The 15,593-nt window shown below is 30.6% G+C and overlaps 2 protein-coding genes and 1 pseudogene across 10 annotated transcripts; 2 read left to right on the forward strand and 1 right to left on the reverse strand.

Annotated features, from left to right (window-relative positions):
* Window positions 1-774: 774 nt before the first annotated feature.
* On the reverse strand, window positions 775-4,011 carry LOC114379427 (transcription factor bHLH130-like). Of its 9 annotated transcripts, none has more exons than XR_003659488.1 (7): window positions 3,756-4,011; window positions 3,468-3,636; window positions 3,121-3,172; window positions 2,848-2,922; window positions 1,323-1,548; window positions 1,060-1,236; window positions 775-955 (listed from the first exon to the last, which is right to left on the reverse strand). XR_003659488.1 is itself a non-coding variant. In XM_028338078.1 (3 exons), exons 1-3 carry the CDS (start codon window positions 1,392-1,394, stop codon window positions 860-862), a joined length of 345 nt encoding a protein of 114 aa, XP_028193879.1. In that variant the 5' UTR covers window positions 1,395-1,705; the 3' UTR covers window positions 775-859. The 9 variants fall into 9 exon arrangements, 1 of the variants encoding a protein (XP_028193879.1); XR_003659489.1 differs by having other exon boundaries at window positions 3,096-3,172; XR_003659487.1 differs by having other exon boundaries at window positions 3,121-3,240.
* Window positions 4,012-6,825: 2,814 nt separating this feature from the next.
* On the forward strand, window positions 6,826-7,936 carry LOC114379050 (annotated as a pseudogene).
* Window positions 7,937-11,147: 3,211 nt separating this feature from the next.
* LOC114379051 (GEM-like protein 2) lies at window positions 11,148-14,717 on the forward strand. Its single transcript, XM_028337604.1, has 5 exons — window positions 11,148-11,207; window positions 12,165-12,333; window positions 12,411-12,518; window positions 13,434-13,711; window positions 14,329-14,717. Exons 1-5 carry the CDS (start codon window positions 11,148-11,150, stop codon window positions 14,497-14,499), a joined length of 786 nt encoding a protein of 261 aa, XP_028193405.1. The 3' UTR covers window positions 14,500-14,717.
* Window positions 14,718-15,593: the final 876 nt, after the last annotated feature.

The raw sequence follows: 15,593 nt of genomic DNA on the forward strand, positions 1-15,593 counted from the left end.
TTACCCACTACTAGAAAAGGCAGTTTCAACATCGGTGGAAAAGCACATTTTACATCGGTGGTCAACCGATGTTGAATAAGATGTTGTTGAAAGTTAAAAATTTCAACATCGATTCTCCTACCACTGTTGTAGAAAGACAACATTTTTCCACATCGGTGCTTACTTAAGAAACGATGTAGAAGTTAGACCTTCTACATCGGTGTTATCATTGAAAACGATGTAAAATAGTGTTTTTCCACATCGGTGCTGAGTTAAGAAACGATGTAGAAGTTAGACCTTCTACATCGGTGGTCAGTTAAGAAATGATGTAGAAGTTAGACCTTCTACATCAGTGTTATCATAAGAAACGATGTAAAATAGCGATTTTCACATCGGTGCTCAGTTAAGAAACGATGTTAATTTACAATAGGCCTATGGAGTGCATAGTGACCTACACCACCTAATGTAACATTGATCAAAATGTTTTTCTTAGCAACAGCAAACTCGACCAATCCTCCACCACTCTACCATATTAAAATTTCACACGTCATTAAGTAGTTTTATTTCAAAAGAGAAGAGAAAAACATGTATTTTTTATATAAAAAAGTAGGTGAAGATTTTAAGAAAATTATCTCTCTTCTTTGTCTACTCACTCTCTTTTTTCTCTTTTGGGTCATATCTTTTGAGATTAAAAATATTTAAAAAGAGTATAAGGAATATAATCTTTCTAACACATTTTTCTATTCGATAAAATTTATTAAAAATAAAAAATAATTAGAGCTTATAAAAGCAAAATGATACTATTGCCGCTCCAACTATACTCCAATGAACCTTTTATGTACAAAATTGAATATATTGCATATGTCTGAATGTTTCGAGCTTATAAAAGCTTAGAAAGGTATCTTACAGTGCAAACAATAGAGATTAATGAAATATTTGGTCCTACTTTCCAAGCATGTGCCAGCAATGACCCAATCTGCATCCCCAGAGAAATAATAGTTTTTTTTTTTTAAAATAAGCAATAATATCTCCAAAAACAATCCCAATGAAACATGCATAACATGAGAGAACAAATCATACCCTCTCTGCAATGCTTCTAGGGTGAGTGGCACAGCCCCGCTTGGCACGAATTTTGCTAGGAACAAAATCCGAGAGTTGAAGAAACTTCTCAATGGCTGTCATTTCTGTAGAAGTGTTTGGCAAACTCAATTGATGAGCCAAAGCAGAAGAAGAAGGTTGTTGGCCTCTAATTTCATTCTGAACAATGCAACAAAAGCATGTCACTGACATTGCAGTTCAAAATTACACACCAAATATATTACCTTGGTCCAGTGGTACTCTACCTGACTTTCAGGTGCATTTAAACCAGAAAATGGTTTCACATCTTCATCTCTAAATCTCTTCAGACCTGTCATATATTGTCAGATATGATTGCAGAATCATCCCACGGACCAACGGGGAAACCTGCAGGGATAACTTCATTGCCCTGGCTTTCAGCAAACCCTTCATTTTCTGCATTGTTCTGTGTTTTGCTCTTGTTTCCAATTTCAGGCCTTGATGACATTAGTCCTGAAGAAAAGTTTGGTTAAAACTACATGAAATTTAGTTAAAACTACATGATCCTGAGAGAATGTGTCTTGGGCTACCTATGAGAAAATTGTCATCACAATGGCATTTAGGAAATATAAAATGAATTAAAGTATAAGGCATCTTATTTAAATTAATTTAAATTAAAAAAAGAGATGAAGAAATCAAGAAAGATCTAAATAAATTTAAAATTATAAGGAATGAGTATAGTTGGATGTAACAAAAATAATATTTGTGGTATATAATGATCATTTTTCTCTTTAAATTTAATCTTGAATGCAGAATAATTTATCAACAACAATATTTGTCTTTCTAAGTTATAGATATAAGTTAATTTTTTTAAAAAACTAATTCCATTAATAGTAATACAAATCATATATTTTAAAATTAAAATTAAATTAATTAAGATACAATTTACCTTTTAATGGTAATATCATATAATTACATTTTTAAATTAAATTTACCGTATGAATTATCTTTATTAATAATAATCAAATTAATTTGGTTACAATTAAAAAGAATAACTTGTGTTGTCATTAATTTAAATTCAAAAGATAATTCTATCACAATTAATTCTATTACTATTAAAAAGGTAATGTGTGTGTCATTAAGATGATGATTTTTATAATAATTAATTTAAGAATAATTTAAAAGGTAACTTTTTAAAATTAATAACAATTTTTTTCAAAAAATTTAATAAAATGAAAACGTATATATTTTCATTGAATACAAGAGGAAGTGAAAAAGAAATAAAAATAATAGTAGTTTCCCACTCCCTTCAATTTTCTCCAACTCTGCATCATATATGCGTGTCACCACACCACACAAAACAAGTTGTTGACTGCAATAAAACCAGTAGTCTGATTTTGAACCCGTGGCTTCCCTAGAATCAACATAAATTTTCACTGCCAAGCCTCAAGAAAGATCTAAATAAATTTAAAATTATAAGGAATGAGTATAGTTGGATGTAACAAAAATAATATTTGTGGTATATAATGATCATTTTTCTCTTTAAATTTAATCCTGAATGCAGAATAATTTATCAACAACAATATTTGCCTTTCTAAGTTATATATTTATAGTATATTATCAAAAGATAAGGGCGCATTTTCTCACAAACTAAGCATTCCAGAACAATAAATAAAAATCAATGCTACAAGAAAAATGAAAATGGAACTACTACTATAATAAAAAAGAGAATGCTTTCTGAATTGTATGTGAATAAAAGATCACCAGATTCTTGTTTTATGCAAGCATCATAAGACTAAGTTCACAACAAACCTGAACCAGATATTTTCTCCTAAACCCAAGCTCTTTGATATCCTTGGTTACACAACTTGCTGCAGTGAGCCAAACCTGCAAAAGCTGTGTAATCAGATAATTTCTCCTAAACCCCAAGTTCCTAATTTCTCAAAAATAAAAACAGTACAACAACAACCAAATATATAGTAGTGAAGTAGTGTTGGCTAATCAATGTTTAGTCCAGAAAGCAAAGAATTCCAGAGAGGTTAACTTGTAAGATTCAATACCTTCATAGTGCTATAGATTCAATACCTTCATAGTGCAGCAAACGCAGAGTTGCTATGGGCTCTCCAAGCATTTCTAGCTGATAAAAAAAATAGCATCCAAATCAAGTGCAAGGTGGATGTAGTTGAGGGCAGAGAATTGTGTGCTCTGTTTTCCCATGTTTTCAAGAGCACCGAAGGAGAGCCTCAGGTAAGGTTCGTGAACCACTTTAATTTGCAAAATGAATATCTTATTGAAAGAAAATGAATGAATATTTTACCCAATGCTGAGTACAAAAACTTCTAAAAGTTATAATTAATATACAAAAGGTATGTTGCGGAATGAATAATATCCATATGAATGTCGCAATTGAGTAGAGAGAAAGAACTACTTACATGGCCTCCATAGTAAGTAGTGACCCAATGACGGCGAGGTGAGACAAATCGAAAAGAGATTAAAATGCAAGATCGAACCATTGGCTTACTGTGATGTTGACAAATCGAAGAAGAGGAGACAAACCAAATAGGAACGCTCACAGGATACTACGATTAGGGTTCACCATCACTAAATTCACAAAATATGGAATAAATCAACAATTTCAGTTAAAACATGAGACTACAAACGAAAGAAAGAAAAAAAAACATAAAATAAGAATGGAACTTGATTGAGGACGAGGAACAAACCTTGATCGAAGACGAGGAGTGAAGACGGTAGTCAACCACGCGCGAGAACCACAGAGGTGCTGGAAAGCCCTCACGATGATCGATTATGACGAAGAGGGAGAAAAGGTAGTACAAAGAGGTGCTGGAAAGCCTATGGAGACAATCGACTAAGACGAAGAGGGACAAAGGAAGCAACTCAGACGAGGGCTAGGGTATACGACTTCATGAGGGAAAAAGAAATTAATTAAATTGCTTCAATTTCAAAGACGGTGTTTATAACCACTGTCTTTGAATAATAGAATACAACGACGTGCCTATTGACCCGTTTTTGTAAAGCGAATTCAACATCGTTTTTAACCAAAACGTTGTTGAAATAAAAGTTATATTTACTAAAATGCCATTGCCTTGTAAACTAAGACGTTTTCTGCACCACCGATGTTAAAAACGTGTTGTAGAATATCAATTTTGTAGCAGTGACCTATCGTGTCCTTGGAGAAAAATAAAATTATGCATATCCCTTTTTCCAAATTCGTAGTAAGATTTCCAAATATGATGGATACTATCATGTACATCACTGTATATTTTAAGCAACACCAACTGAGTTTTTTTATTTTCTTCTAAAAAGTAAAAGCATACCAAAATAAAGTTTATGCTTTGACAATTGTACATTGTAATGAGCTAGTAACTAATTAAGGACATTGCCTATATATAGTTTTTACTTTTGTTTGAAGTTGTATTTGACTCAGTCCTTATTAATCACGTTTCCTTCATTTACTACAAAATTAGTAAGATATCCTATATAATGAAAATCAAACAGAAAAAAAGGCAAACTAAGATACGCCTATGAAACAATTTTTTGCATATAAATTGAGAAAATAAAATGAAGTGTGCAAACGAGAAAGTAAGATAATGTTTATAATAAATAATTTAAAATAAATTAAACTTATATGTAAGCTATTATACCAAGAAAATTTAACTCAATTGATTCAACAAAGTGTGTGAATCATTATAAATTTTTTAGTCTTCTATTCCTATTCATAAAAAACACTTATAAACTATTAATTCAAATCAATAGTTACTGATGCACCTTTGTTTTCTTACCAACATTTTTTTTTTCATTTTAGAAGAGTTCAAATCAATTTAGATAGATGATCTGCATTGATTTAATTATTCTTATAACTCAAATGCATTTCCGTTCCTACAATAGAGGATATCCACAAACACAACCTTCTTCCAATTTAGAAGTTTTGGCTGCATGCAGGTCGGTTTGTTTGTTTGTGTTTGGGGATATGCTATAATTTGCTGGTTTATGTTATGCTTTAATTTGTCTTTTGCGTCGGTTTAGATCAAGTGGTTTGTGTAAAGCAGTGATCATCATTTTGTTGTTTGTGTTCTGTATGAACATCAATATGTTACCTAGGAAATGTTTCTTTTTCGTTTCTAATAATAATTGACTGGTAGGTTTGCTTATTTGTTCTATAAATATTGCGTGTACGTGAGCTCGGTAGTTGACACAACGGAGACCAATAAACTATGGTTCTGAGAATATGAAGTCTTTATATTATATGATTTTCTTTTTATTGAAAACAAACCATGCATAAATATTTGGAGGAAGAATACCGCTATTGTCATCTGTTTTAAATAATTGATAATGTTAAATTTGTTAATGAAGAATTAAAAAATATAGCTTATCAAAAAATCAAACAAAAAATAGATAAATAACTCATTTTGATCTCTGAAAATGAAACAATAACAATTTAATCCCTGAAATTAAAGATAGAAAATTAAAATTGAATATCCAAATATATAATAAGTGCAATAAATTCATTCTACCATTAAGTCTCATTTTTTAACCCGAACATCTATACCTAGAGACACTTGTAAACTCAAATGTTAAGGGAAAAAAGTCACATGTATTGCTTACTGAAGGGAACTAATTTGTCAATACATTGTGGATAGACTAAGTTCAAAATCTAAATTAAAGAAAAATAATTTCTATATCAGTTCATTAACAAATTTCAAACAATATCTCAAGCAAAAAAAAACAAAAACAAAAACAAATATCCCAAACTCATTGAGTGATGTACTGCACATAGGAACATCAATGCAACAAGACTTTTGGACGTGGCAATCCATTTGCACATACACATGGACGTTTGGGTTAACAAAGTAACCTTAATAATATGATGAATTTGTGGCACATTTTATACATTTAAAAATTAAATTTTAATTTTCTATTTTTAGAAAATAAACTCTCATTGTCTCACACTTCATAGACCAAAAAATATTTAGTCAAAAATAATTATACATGACTATCATTTCTTAACACTGTGACTTAACATTAATGGGAACTAAAAATAAATAAATATAGAGACTAAAACAAGATTATAAAAAAATCTTTAAAATAGACTAAAAAAACATACCCTATTTTATAGGGACCAACGGTTATTTAATCCATAAAACAAATTTAGTAGCTCCACAATGTCACAACATATACTTAAGCAACTCATGCATAAATTTTGCTCCAACAATTAAAAAAAGTTAAACAATTTACATATTTATATTTTTTTATTTCTACTTGTTTCAAATTAAAATAATTATTTGGGGCTCAAATATTATTTTTATTATCCTTAAGAAACCTTGAAACAATGAATCTTATCATATATCTTATATAAGAGCAAATCTTAATTTAAAGAAAATTATTGGTGCCACAGGCATGATCCAATAAAAAAACAAAAATAAGCATAGAGTTTCTATGATATCCTACTAATTTTAGGGTTTTGATATTATTGATATATTAGCCAATAATTATCAAGTTAGATAGTGATCTCATTATTTTAATATTTAGTGATAATTTTATTATATATTTCAATTTAATTCTTGTTTAATAAAATCTATATTTTTTTAAAATGAACTTTCTAACCCCCCCAAAGTTAAATCTCAACAAACAAACATTGCAATTCGAACAAAATCCTCAGCAAACACGTCTAGCAAACAGATCCAGCAATCACTATTGATGAGCAAGCTATGAAAAATTGTGTAGCCCAGTAGTATAGCAGCCAAATAAGTGAAAAAGGATGGCAGCTCCAGTATGCGATGTGTAACGGATGTTATATTCACAACACTGATCACAAATCAGCTTTTTCTCCAAGAGGTCATATGCGCAACCGTTAGAGTTGCAGTTACTGACTTACTGGATGTAGTTTTGGGTTTCAACACATTCACAATAGTGTTTTCGGGTTTTAGGAGAAAGAGAACAGAGACGATTATTGTGCTTGTTAAGGTTAATTTGAGTCTGTGATGTTTTAATTTGGTATGTTTGCTGAAGATTTTGTTGAATCGGAATTTTTGTTTGTTGAGATTTGATTTTGTGGGATTAAAAAGTTCATTTAAAAAAATATTTTATTTAAAAATGATTAAATTGAAATATATAATGAAGTTATTATCAAATATATCAAAATAATGAGATAACAATGTAATTTGATAACTATTGATAAACAAACTCACAGTACCATAACCCTCAAAATCAGTTTGGGTACCATAAAAACTCTCAAATAAGCAATTATATTTTAGAACTAGAGTATTGTGATCCGTGTAATATATGGGTTAATTTATTTTTAGAATATTTTTAAACCAATTCTCTATTGGTATAGGCTCTTCACTCAACAAGGCTCTGATCTGTGGAAAGCATCACCCTCATATCTGATCCAGACACTTTTGAAAATGAATTTGATTCCTATGTTGTGGCCAGTTCTTCTTCCAGCAATGGCTTTAGAACCATGGCGACTGTATTCAGCAACATTCCCGTTGGAGTGATGGGAATGCCAGTGAACAACAGCACCTTGACATACCTCAGACTTGGAATTGATGGCAACATTAGGCTGCACACTTACTTCCTAGGTGTGCCTCTCATGACGAGTTTTAGTGTCAATGGCCTGAGAAGTGTGGAAAATTGGGGCTATGTGAAAAATGTGTGGCTTGCCCTTTGGAAAATGGACTATTTGGTTGGAGCAACAATTGCACTGCCAAGCCTGTGAAATATAAAGTGATTTCCCCTACTACAAAGTTGAAGGTGTTAGGCATTACATGAGCAGATACACTTGGGGGGGGGGCGTAAAGTGTGTTGGATAGCTTTTGATCTACAAACACTAACTAGAGTGGCTAATTCCAAACAAGTGGGATACATTAAGGTGCCTAATTAGTATATAATAAAGCCTTGGTTTTGTAGTTTGTACTTTGTATACTTCAATTAACTCCTAATTAATTGGAGTATCTGATTGCAATGAGGTTTGGTTTGTTTATGTCCTCAGTGTAGAGGAGAATATCGCTGTATAATGAATTCAGAAGTTTGCAATAAATTTATGATTGGTTTGGCTTATAGTACAATTCATATTCTTCTCCTCCAGTCTCCTTTGCAAATTGTTTAACTTGGTAAAGGGGTAGCTAAAAATTATTTTTTACAATTTGTTCCAAGTAGGACTCATGAATTCTATTCAAATAATATATCTTTCATGGTTTGAACTTTGAACTTTATCTGTGATTATAATACTGGTGAGGGTCTGAGGGAAAACTATGTAGTACACATATAGCAGATGATCGAATGGCAGAATATTTATGTTTCTAGGTTAAGATGGTTTCACAGATCGAGAAGGAGCTAGCAACTTCTTCATCGGATTTTTGCAAAGATTACAATTTTTTCATAGAATTTCTGTTTCAGAACTAGCTTGCAACGTGATACAGCAATACCACGAAAAGAAAAGAAAAATAGAAATGTCAATTTCATTTAGGGAGGGAGCATAATATCATTATGTATATATTTTTCATTAAATTAATTTATTGTCTTTTTCTCTTATAATATAACATTATATTTGTCGATAACAGAACAGCATCTTTTCTGTTGAGGTCGTCACCATTCGCTTAGCAGTAATAATAATAATAATAATAATAAAACAACGTTTTACTAAAATTTAACCCCCAAAGTTTTTTTTAGATGCATAATGTAATGTAACAAGTTTTTTATACGTCTTATTTTTTGTTAGAAGGAGGGTCTGAGGCCCATCTTTTTTTATACGTACGTTTATGGACTAGATATGGCATATAAAAATCTTCCATGTATTATGAAGTGTGAGTTGGACGTATAACCTTGATTCAAGTTGTCAATTTATGCTATCTTGTCCTTCATACATGATACTAAATAACCTAGAAAACGGTTCGTTTTTATTTAATATTTAGCCAACCAATAAATAACGTTAATTTCAACTAATTAATATTTTACGCATTTATTATAAATAGATGAAAATAATGGTTGAAATTATATTAAAAAAATTAAATATAAATAAGAAAAATCATTATATTTTAAATCTTTATATATTATCTTTCAAAGTGAAAAAAATAAATAAAAATTGGAAAAATATCTTGAAATAATTCCAAGTCAAAAGCGACAACTGAGACGACATAGGCGAATGCATTATAAAATTACTGCCTTTGCTGTATTGAAACATTGAAACCAAGGTGTATATGGCCATTACAGTATAAACAGCCATTGTTGAGTCATTGGTTTCATTTGAGTAAATCTAGCGACACAAACAAAAGGCAACCATAGCAGCTGGCTGTCACCACCCAAATGTTCGTGTTCTTTTTTTGGTGGATAATAATAACACTAAGATTTGAATCTATCACGTCATGAATATTATTCTAAACCTCATTACTAGGCTGATCTTAGTGGTTCAAAATGTTCATGTTCTAATGTCCCCGTGTGTTGGCTAGCTATAATTTTATATGCAGAAATAAAATTGAATTATTTAAACTAGATTGCGGTTCTTCTTTCTGGTCTAAAGAGACAGGTCCTTTTTTTCTCAGGAAATAATAAACTCAAAAGGTTTAATTGTTTGTTCCATCATAAACGGTGATCGAACCATGCCAACATGCTTAAAGATTCCAATTAGTAACTTTCAATATGATCCATCATAAATGGTGATCGGAACGTTGCTCTTATTTATTTATTTATTTTTTGCTGGATGATATTGTTCTTTATTATAGGCGTCAATTAGATCAAAAAATTATAGGTGTGTATTTTTGGCTAAATTATTTCATTGGTCCCTTATTCTTACTTTAGGTCTTGGTCTCTTAGTTTTGAGAAATTATAAAATGATTCCTTATTTATTAAAAGTCATAAAATGGTTCTTGAGTAATTTTTTTTATAGCATGTTGATACATGAAGTAATGTCTTTTTCAGTTTTTCTTTGGACTAACATGCTATAAAAAATTACTTAAATAAGGAATATTTTGTAACTTTTAAAAAATAAGCTGAACAAAAATAAAACTTAAAATAAAGATAAAGGATCAACCGAATAATTTAGTCTCTATTTTTTAAACAAATAGCGAAGCCACAAAGGGTTAAAAGCTCTGATACATGAAGAACTGCGGATATTTAGAGTTCCTAAAGAACAAAATGGTTTTTTGACTGAAGAATGGCCCATTCAACAGGATACTAACTAAAACCATGAGCTACTGTTATAGGGTAACACAATTGCAGTACTGATCAGCGGAATACCTCGTTGTCATACACTAATATTTTGAATTCTAACAGTTCATTTCAACCTTTTCTCATGTTAAGAATTTAAGTTGTCCATATATTATGTGGGTTTATATTATTATTTAGTATAGTTTCTATTTTCTATCACCATATTTTATTCATCTAGCAAATCTCCACAAAATTTCAAGTTGCATGACTGTTGCAATTTAATTTAGATATAGTATAAAAAATTTTAAAATGATATTTAATCATAAACTATTATGCATGGTAAGATGTTATTTTAAAAGTCACACTTAAAGTGATTTTTAATTGGTTGTAAGGGCAAAAATCTACATATATGCTTTATAATTTTGTTTTCAAACTGCTTTTTAGCATCATATTCTGAAGAGGCAGCATCTCTCTTTTGGCGTTGTTCCTTTATATCTTGAATCTATTCGCCATCACATTTCTAGCAATACTTAATTCCCAGTTACTCAAAACCACTCACATACCATTTCGAATATAGTTCAGAATATTTTCTTTTGTAGAATACACATAGTTCAACATTCATAAAATCAAACAGAGGCTTGCACATAAATTCTTTCAAGCTTTGACATTATTCTTGCAGACACTGCAAACCAACAGCATATGAAATCATTTTTGTACACCATGGGCAACAAATTTGAACTTAGCTCTTAAATGAAACCCAACTCCAACTTCATAAACATGATGAATTGAAATATTACTCAACATCTGCATTGCCGTGTTTCACAAGTGTAACTCGTCTGATTGGTTCACTTTTACACTATAATTACTTTTTTATGAAAAAAGAAAGAAAGAAATGGTACTATTGGATATTTTGTTTTTGGGTAAATCCACAATAATCATGGTTATTGATGATGACTGATGAGTCATTGATTCCAATTGATCCGATAAACATATACCCAACCATGCAAGCAGTAAGTCACTACTATTTATTCAGGTGCAATAGAAATGGTTTGTTATTCAGAATTTGGCAACAAAGGTTTCACTTAACTAGGAGGAAGATAGAGCATTGCAATTTTAGGAAGAGACGAGAGTAACATGTCTTGATCTAAAATAGATATGACATACCACAGTTTAGAAGTTTAAATATTTGGGATTAGTAATATAAAATGATGAGAAAATTAATGAGAATGTCACATAAGATAGATTGCAAGATACTAAAATAGAAAAAGGCATCGGGAGATAACAAAGTATCTAACGAACTCTAAGATAATTTTTGTCGTATTACATTGTATATTATATGGTAGTGAATCAAAAAGAAAAACACAAAAATATTAAGATAAATGTGAGGCCGCATAAAAAAGTATAGGATACAAAAATGATTGTATGGAAGGAGAAGGCCGCCAATTAAAGAAAAGATGACAAAAGATCAATTAAAATGATTTTGAACATATAAAAAGAAGGTCACTAGAAGAATAGATCTCATGATTTTTATCATATGAAAAAGAGATAAGTGGAGATCAAGAAAGAAATTGAAGGAAGTCATAAAAAAAAACTCATAAATAATATCCGTGAAGCCTTGATCTTAAGTTAAATGAAATTGTGCAATCCATGTAGTTGATCACACTTAGAGAGACGAGGCTTTGCTGTTAGTATATACTCATTAATGTCGTGGCATGCAAATGAGTGCATACAATAAGTTACTTAAATCATTCTATTCTTTTTCTGCAACATTTTCTTAATATTCATTTATTCTCTTTATCTCTCATTCATATCACTAGTGTGATCTCATATTTTTCTCTCTTCTTTTTCAATTTTTCTCCAAATCTGCATTCAAATTCACATAAGTATATTGGCCCTACATTCTTCTCTAGCTACTCTCCCTACGTCCCCACCCTCCTCTCCTCTCTTCTATCTTTTCTTTTCTCTAGCTACCATCTTGTGCTTATTCCTTTCCTATCTCTCTCTTCCCTCCTCCATCAAACTTTGTACCTAGCAGTGTCAAGCTCTCTTGGTTCTCTAAACAAGAGAATGATGAGTTATCACACAGAGATTACTGTTACATTTTCCCTGCTCCCGTTTCCCCTGCAGAATCAAAACGTGAGTGATTTCCAAGAGATTGTGTTCTTATAACTAAGTTTATTCGTGTTTTGCTTATGTTCCAGTTATGGTTTCAGGTCCCAATCCAATGGATAAAATATATGGTGCAATAAATCATTATGGCAAGAAGGTTGAAGAAGCAACCAAACAAGCCGAGACCATGGTTGGCAATATACGGAATCACGGTGAGTTCTCTTCTGCTTTTTCTTTTTCAGTCCTTTTGGTAATATTTGCTTCTTCATGAAATATTCATAAGCTTGTCCAGCTTCACTTGGAAGTTGAATATATGATATTTTTTCTTTTACCAAATCATACACACACAAAATAAATAATAGAGGGTTGCCCCATGTTTTTTGCATGCTAAACCAATCACCAATTTAACTTATACCAAATAAATAATAAAGGGTTGCTCCATGTGCACCCTCCCAAGTAGTCATAGTCCTGATGATGTAACTCTATAAAAAACACCTTACCCAAATTCTCATAGTGAAGTGCAATTTTAAAGATGGTATAGATCTTGAGTAACTCTTATTCAAAACACAGAAAAGTTCCCTTGCTCTTTGATATTAAATTTAGTGTGTATAAACTTCTCAACAAAACAAGAGAAGAAAATAAAATAAATCCAAGAACTAAAATCAATTAAACTTCTCTCTTTTTCTATGGATAAAAGATCTAATTGAAAAAGAAGCACAATAAGAATAAATTAACAAGGTTGAGTTTATACAATAAAAATTATTTACTTAACTCATGATAAAAAAGTCAAGAATCCACTTATGTAATAAAGTAGATCTCCAAATATTTTGAACATATTGTGTAGTATCAAATTCCAAAGATAAAAAGACTTTACAAAAAAGAAAAGACTTTTTTCAAGATTCTCTAAAAAAAAGTCACTAGGTTAAAATTAACTTATACTCTCTAACTTTCTCGAAAACTTGTACTCCTATAACTTTTCTTATAGTTAAGAATAAAAAACTTGACTAAAAGCTTACATAAGCTAGAAGCTAATCCAAGTTGGACCATAGTTATTTACTTATATGGAATCCATTTAAGTGCTTGACATCCTGATTCAATTCTAATGGAAATCTATTTTGTGTATTCAGTAAGAGTTAGTTCTAGGCCAGCTGATGCTGCAATTGCTAGACTTATTCAAGGAACAAAGGTGCTTACATCAGGAGGACCCGATAAGCTATTTCAACAAACATTTGGGGTTTTTCCAGGAGAGAAGCTCTTACAGCCATGTGCTTGCTACATATCAACAAACTCTGGACCTCTAATTGGAACACTTTATATATCCACCAAAAGATTAGCATTTTGCAGTGACTCTCCATTGTGCCATCATCCATTCTCCCTGCAGCAGCATGAATGCGTTTATTATAAGGTACCTTTTCACCTCATTGCCTAGTTATATTTTTATGCAGTTCACATGAATTAGTTTTAGGGATGATATTCACACACTATTTATTAAGTTACAGGAAAACAGACACCATCTAAACTTGAAAATTCATACCAAAGGTTAAGCAATCAATTTTTTAGGAGTTTTGTCCTACATTACATCTAAATTTGATTGATAATAAAAGAGTAAATATTCACCATTTTGATGACATATGTTGTGTTGAAGAGATATTTATATGAAAAGACAATTTATTCGTATTGTATTAGTATTTTTTATTAGTATTAAATTCGTTTTAGTTAGTTATCTCAGCTTAGCTAGTCCTTTCTTTGGTGATGAATTATTTGCCATGCTAATTTTTGAATGGTGAATTATATAGGTTGTGTTAAATACTAAGATTCAATGACAATGAAAAATTACTTAAAATATATCATATAAGTAAGATAGTGTTTATTGTAATAATTTAAACTAGACAAGTGCTAATTGAGTTGTATAATTTGAGAATTGAGACCATAAAACTCTGGATTTTCTAATTTAGCATCATTGCAATGATAATAAGAGGAACTTTGTGGGATGGAGTACTGATTTTTGTGTGGAACATCTAGGTGATAGTGCTGCTGGATCAGTTGAGCAAAGTCAGTTCTGTCAGAAATGGATTGAATCCATCAGAAAAACGCATGCAGGTTATCACAACAGATGGCTATGAGTTCCATTTCATGGGTTTTTTCTCATATGACAAGGCTCTCAAGGCTGTAAACGAGGCTCTAAAGCATTAAGGCAATCATTCCAGTGTTCTTGTAGTAACACTTCCACCTGTGTGCTTAATTAGATTCTCTTCAATGTACATATACTTTTCTTTTTCTTTTTTTAAGTTGAAGGCTCAAACAGACCTTAACATAATGAGATAACTCTTCAATGTACCTTCACCACCGAGTTAAACCCAAAAAATAAAAATTAAAGGATTAAATATAATTTTATTCTTCCAAATATAAAATATTGACCCCATATTGATTTTTGTCCTCCATATATAATAATTTCATTGTATTTGGCCTCTCAAATTTTTAAAATTAAATCCTTTTTTTTTACTTTGTTTAAATGGCATGTTTAGGACACTCCGGTCAGAATCCAAATTACCCACAATTAATTTGACATGGAATTTGATTTTTTTAAAATTAAAAACAGTTAAATATTTTCTCTTAGGATTAGATATTAGGGTTAAAGAGATTCCAATCAGCATTCAAATTACTCATAATTAATTTGATATGGAATTTGATTTTTTTAATTAAAAAACAGTTAAATATTTTCTCTAGGGATTACGTATTTGGGTAAAAGAATTCAGGTCTTCAAATAACATGGGGAACATTTGTTTCAATTTCTTTATTTTTGTTACTTATTAATTTGACTAGAAAAAATGTGACATGGAAGCCACATCACATTAAAAATTATGTAGGGAAGAAATGATAACGTGGTAAACTTCTCACAGAGAAAATTAAAAGGGCTTAAAAGAGAAATTTTAAAAATTCTAGAGACCAAATGCAATAAAATTATATTTGGAGAACCAAAATCAATGAGTCAAGAGGAACAAAATCATATTTAATCCCAAATAAAATAATGCATGCTATAGTTTTTCACTAGTGTTTTTTATTTAAGAAAGTCGTTGTTCGAATTTCTTTGAAAACCAATCACAAAGACTTTAATGTTTATTTGGGCATGTTTGGGAAATTTTTAGAAAATAATTTTCTCTATGATATTTTTAAAAAAATATTAAAATTAGAAAAATAACTATCTTTTAGATTATTATTATTATTGTTTTATAAATTTAAAAAGAATGTGAAATGTGTAGGTCATATACAATTTGAACAGACAGGCC

The sequence above is a fragment of the Glycine soja genome, chromosome 12 (genome assembly GCF_004193775.1).
Source record: "Glycine soja cultivar W05 chromosome 12, ASM419377v2, whole genome shotgun sequence".
Taxonomy (NCBI): domain Eukaryota; kingdom Viridiplantae; phylum Streptophyta; class Magnoliopsida; order Fabales; family Fabaceae; genus Glycine; species Glycine soja.